The sequence below is a fragment of the Rhizophagus irregularis genome, chromosome 11, assembly GCF_026210795.1.
Source record: "Rhizophagus irregularis chromosome 11, complete sequence".
Classification (NCBI taxonomy): Eukaryota; Fungi; Glomeromycota; class Glomeromycetes; order Glomerales; family Glomeraceae; genus Rhizophagus; species Rhizophagus irregularis.
Genome location: NC_089439.1, coordinates 221,781 through 227,924, shown reverse-complemented (window position 1 = coordinate 227,924; position 6,144 = coordinate 221,781). Strand labels below are relative to the sequence as shown.

General features: G+C 29.5%; 1 protein-coding gene across 1 annotated transcript; it reads left to right on the top strand.

Annotated features, from left to right (window-relative positions):
• The first annotated feature begins 1,940 nt into the window (after positions 1-1,940).
• On the top strand, positions 1,941-4,438 carry OCT59_002620 (uncharacterized protein). Its single transcript, XM_025316923.2, has one exon. It carries the CDS (start codon positions 1,973-1,975, stop codon positions 2,861-2,863), a length of 891 nt encoding a protein of 296 aa, XP_025179436.2. The 5' UTR covers positions 1,941-1,972; the 3' UTR covers positions 2,864-4,438.
• The last annotated feature ends 1,706 nt before the right edge of the window (positions 4,439-6,144 follow it).

The window sequence follows — 6,144 nt, the reverse complement described above, 5'->3', positions numbered from 1 at the left end:
ACAGTAAGAAATAAAACATGTCAGATACAACCCGATAAAATATTATACCAATACAGATATTGCTTAATTTACGATAAAAGCAATTATAAATGAATAATAAAAGGGGGGAAACTCTTTCAATTTGAAATTAATAATTGAATAAACAAGCAAACGTATTATTGTTGACAGGTAGGTGGCAGTAAAGTGCGAAATCTTTTAATTAAAGTACTATGCATGATCCATAAATTTTAACAACTATTCATTATTAAAATAAATCTCACGCAAATTTTATAGTGACGATAAGTAATACATGATAGGATTTTGCCATGTTCACAAATTTAATTACATTAATTACCTACAATAGTATGATGGATGTAATTTATCATATATGTGTTATTACAGTGTTATTACTCGGTATAAAAAACACATTATTCTAAGGTCACATAAATAGAGTACCACAGTTAGATATACATTAATATATTTATATATTGTAACTTCTTAATTCAATCCAAAATGTGTGCAAAAGAACTTTCTTCAACATAATCTGTGCTATCAATGATACGCATAGTACTTTAAGAATCTCACTTTGTTATGCAGAAGCCTTACTATAATTTCTCTGTAGTGGTGTATCTTTAGATATATACAAAATAACTGTAATTCTTTAAACTAGTTTCTAGTATAATGCCTAACAATACTTTAAATGTAAAGAAAATCTAAAGTATTTTTTAAAAAAAAAGTCTGTAAAATTTCAAAAATTAGTTATCTATTACTATTTGCTTAGAAGTAATCTTGAATTAATTCTTCTCTTTCACTTTTCCTCTAATTTTCGAATCAGGAATTTATAATATATACATACGCTTAATTCAAGATAATGCAAAGAAAATTATAATCTTTTTCGTAGCTTTCTAGTCATTTATAAAACTCAGATGGAAAGTAATTTAAGTAAATCCAAATATGATCTTTTTATGTATTTTTCAGGTTCAAAATCTTATTATTAAAGAAATTTATCATTATCACTAACATTTAAAAATGTTTATATTTTATGAAAATTTTTATCAAATACCGCGTTGGTCAGTAAATAATGTATTTGGAAATATGTTAAATCACATTAGCCAGTTAACAACAAATTCGCTTTTCTTTTTACGCTAGTATCTCCAAAAGATCATAAATAAATTTATCTAATCAAGACGGTTGGTTTTCTTTAGGTTTAATTCCGGCCAAATTTATAATTCCGGCCAGAATAAAAGAAGTCACGTGCAGCCGTTTGTTCGGCCCCAGTAACACCACTAAATTTTTCACCCCACGTGACCTAATAATATTCATCACCGTTTTTTTGCCTTCCAAAATTATTTTTTTCACAACCCCTTAACTGTCACCGGTCACGTGGGGTGAAATTTTAATTATAAAATTGGTGGTGTTACTACAGTAAATTGTTCGGAATTAGATTATGTCGTGCCTACAGCTGATTACATAATATACTACGGGACCAGTCGTACATTCGGTAAAAACTCAGTTAAGTTCGGAATAAGGTAAACTATAGTGTTAGATTTAATTATCGAAATTCTAATATTATTCGTAATAATTCTAATCTAGTATTGCTGGGCTAATCATCACTTTCGTTAACCATCACTTTCAGTACTATATATAAATTCGAGAATTGAGAAATATATACGCGAATTTATCTGATGACAAACTATTCGTCACACGATATATGTCACATGATACACCATACTTAATTTCAGCCGAATGTTGTAATGCTGGCCATTTCGTAAGGTAAACGTCATACCATAGTAATCCACGCTGAACTTAGACAAATTCGTACTAAGTTATCACAATTTTGGAGAAATTTTTGGCCGATACAGCCGATACAGCCGATACATATGTGCGATGATTTAATGTACGACAGTGTACGACAAAATAATTTTTCACATAAAACGCCTTTCTCCATTTTTCAATAGCACGTACACTCTTTCTCAATTCACGTAATTTTTTAATGGAATTTTCACAGAATTATAATTCGCAACATCATGAAACTGGATCATATCAAGGAATATTTATTCCACACTCTGGAAAGCCTCAAGTAATAACAATAAATATCGAATCTAATGATATACGACGGAAACTAAATTGCGAATTATCTGACCATGTCACTCTTTGGGCAAAGGGTTACAAACTTTGTTTATTTTGTGATGATAGTGCTGTTGACAAAAATTTACCTAAGAATCCTATAACTACCCGTCTAATATCTAATCTTTCTGGAATGGATTATAAAGAAGTCATACAAGGAAATATTCTACTATTGGACGACGAAAAAAAGTTAACTATTAAAGATCTTAGTTCACTAATGAAAGTGACTGTAGATGCACCTAATATAAAAGATGTCGCAACCTGTATATTAGCAAATTTCTATCAATTAATTGAACTAAGAAAAACTTTTCATAATTTTTCTTCTCTTGGAGTCAATTTTCTCAGGTCTTTGTCAAAGTCTTGTTTAATTCATATCGTATGTCGTGAAGTAACCGGAAAAGAAAGCTTATCACAATACAAGCGGTATCATCGACGAGCATGTTATCTTAGAGAAGACATGGAATCTGTCGCTCCAGAAGAATGGGATTTAATAATTGTTCAGATTAAAAATCTTCATCGCATCAAAATCGCAGAATTAGAAGAATCTTTGGGACAAAATCTAGATGTCATGATTGATGAGAAAGAAGCAGTTTTGCGAGATGAATCAATTATTAATAACGAAAAAAATCGTAATACCTTTTGTAGATTAATTCTTACAGCAAACAAAGTTAAATGTACGGGATATCCATTTGACGGTGATATCCAAGGTTTATTTAATGATATCGATAAATTAAGAAATAATTTTTGGAATAGTTAAATTATTTATAATATTATAGCTCACATTGAAATTATAAGTTCATGAAAAATTCTACAATATCCTCAAAGAATATGAAGAGGTGCGAGGTGCATTAATGAACCGTATTTATTTTTTTAAAAAAAAACATTAGTATTTGCTATATTGTTTCTACGTAGATTGAATATGTACAACTTTTTTTATTTTGTACTAAGGCAAATTCGTAATAGCAATAGATGGCATGGGAATCGGTCTTGCCAACTTTTCGACATAATTTGGTAGAACCTCAGAAGGTTGATAATTATCCTGAGGGAGTACCGGCTTTGCTGAATAGCTTTATGATATTTCCAAATTACTAATGATTTAACGAATATTTTTGTAATATACAGTATATAAATAACATATTTTTGGAATATTTCTATTATATACTAATAAAACATTTATTATGGATATATGCAAAAAATATAGCAAAATTATGACTGTTACATTTGATTGTACAGTATTTCTTAAATTATATATTTTGCAATTCTCAGTATTTGAAATGTATATAAATTTGGTCATGTGGAATTTTATGGCTTTACTGCAATAAATTTCGGCTAAAGTTTATTTCGAAACCTTTCGCTATTTATATTAAATTAGTCTACGCCCTTCCCTTCGTACTTTCCTTTTCCCTCGTCCTATGCCTTCCTTATCCTTCATCCTTTCTCTCCCTAAATCTTCCCTCTATAAATTTCTTAATAATTAAAGAAACGTTTAAAAAACGATTCGATTTTTTCTTTTTTTTTATTACTAATTTTTATCCTTTTTTAATGTGCCAACGCCCGAAATTTTTTTTTTTTAAAAAACATTTTCCTTTAACCGGAAATTCTTAATTTTTTTATCATCTCTTTTACTTATCAATTTACTTTTCTTTTGAACAAAAACATAAAAAGAATTTTCATACCGTAATATTGAAATAATTTTAAAAGAAAGGAACAGACCATTCAGCTGAGTATATTTTACCAAATCCTCCTTTGTAAAGAAACAGCTCCGAAATGAGCGCTGGATTTCCAAGTTATGATTTAAAAAATTTTTTTTTATCTCAGGTAACGGTAAGTTTAGAAAGAATGAATTCTAAACTATTAAAAGAAATCATTTCTGACCTTTTTTTTTTTCTTTTCTAAGAAATCGGCTTCAACTTGAAACCGAAAACCCAAATATTGTAAGTTTTGAAAAAATGAATTCAAAGCTTTTAGAAAAAAATTTTTTAGATTTCCTTTTTTGTAGGAAATAAGCTTCGAGAATCCAGATAAGTTTCGAAAAATAATTCGGAACTTTACAGTAAAAAAACGATTTTATTTAATTTTCTTCTTTTTTGCTTCGTAACCGGAATAATCCTGCGCCTAGCCATAAGAAAATGGCAGTTCTGAACGTTATACAGAAATCAAATAGTCCAAAAAAACCGAGGGAAGAAGCCTTCCAAAATCTGAATCTTGAAAGCGTAATCGACCTTGAACAGTGATCCTCATCCGTTCACGCATTTTAATACCTCTCTCCCAAATCCAAATTCCAAAAAATTCCTCCAATCCGATTAGCGTTTACAATTCATAAAATCCATTCTAGATTGTCATTTAAAAACCTTTGGGTATTTCTAAAAAAATTTTTGCCCGGTGGCTAATCTATTTATCCAGGATCACGTGATTGACGTATTTAGTAATTCCGGCCGACACTATGTATCCGGCCAGAATTAGCCCAGGACGCGGTTCTAATACTATATGGTCCGTCTTTTTGGAGTGTAGGACCGCGGTCTTCTAGGACCAGTGACCATCCTTATCTACAACTAATCCAAAAATCGGACACCGGATTCCTATAATCTATGAAAAGGAAGAGAAGTGAAAAAACGAAGTTTAAAAAAAGTTAAAAATAGTTTATTTTTATAATAATGACAAGAACTGCAAAACAAATAGTTTATTTATTTATTTATTTATTTTATTACTAAAAGAGTGGTAGAACCCAGACTATTACAAATAAAAGAAGAAAGAATTTCAAAGAAAAAACTTAAACCGTGTGTATAGAACTTTGTTCTTCATCCCCTACGAGACCACACTTTTTGATCAGCACTATTTGATAAAGTAGAGCTACGCTAATTAATCAAATGGAAGTATGTAAAAGAAACCACCGAGAAACTAGCTACCTATAAAAAATTAAAGGGAAAAATACGGTCATGTCTAACTTTAAAATATAGTATACAGATAGAGCGAAGAGTTTATATATTGTAATAAAACAAATTATGATCAAAACTAATGGAATCTAGGAAGTTAATTGATAAAGAATTAATCCATGGTAAATTATGGCGAAAATTGGAGCTAGTTAGATAAATCCAAAATGTGGAATTATCCAGGTTACGCAGAGAAGTCATAAACGGGTTATTATACCCCATGTTCAATATATCTGTATGGATACCATTATTCAAAGACGTGTTGTTATGGTCCTTTCTTTGCCGTTTGCGTTGTTGTTTTGGTCGTTTTAAAAAGGATTTTTTGTTGATGTTATTAATTTTTTTGTGATCTTTCCACTTAAGATTGCGGGCTTTCCATAATATCTCGTAAATATCGTGATGAAGATCGAATAAAAATGATAAAAGTACTTTCTTAATTAACTTTTTGTGGAATTTAGCATCTTTAAAAGGTTGTAGAATGCTATTAGGGATCAAATTGATTAGGAGACAATGTAAATCTGGGGCATCAAGAATTGAGGAGATAGGGGAGTCGAAACTAGTGAATATTGAAATATTAAAGTTTACGTTATCCACGTTGATTTTGTTCTTGTCCATATTGTTGATATTTGTAGAACGGTAAATAGATTCGTGTTTTTTGAATATGGTCTTTAGAATGTCTATTGATTTTGGACAAGTCCAAAAGTGTTCATTGCAAAACAAATAGTTGCTAAGTTAAAAATAATTATTTTATAATATCACGTGTATCATGTGATACATAAGACTTTTTTCCCGATGTTAAAAAATTTATCATAATAATTAGAATAAAATAATAATAATAATAATTTAATAGTTAAAAAATTGCAAATATGTTTTTAAAAGTCAAACAAAATACTATACTTAATAACATAGTTAATAAAATATACATGCGTAGAACTAACAGCTAATAAAATAATGTTATTATTTTATGATTATATATACAGTAATTAACAAGGACATTTCAAACAACCGCAATCAGTGCAGGATTGGCGAGAACCATAATCACATGGTTCACCTTGTGGATTGCATTCATAGATATGATCATATATGCAATCAGAACCAAGACCATAAA

Coding starts and splice junctions, on each gene's coding strand:
- OCT59_002620 (XM_025316923.2), top strand. CDS start 1,973: ATGGAATTTTCACAGAATTATAATTCGCAACATCATGAAACTGGATCA.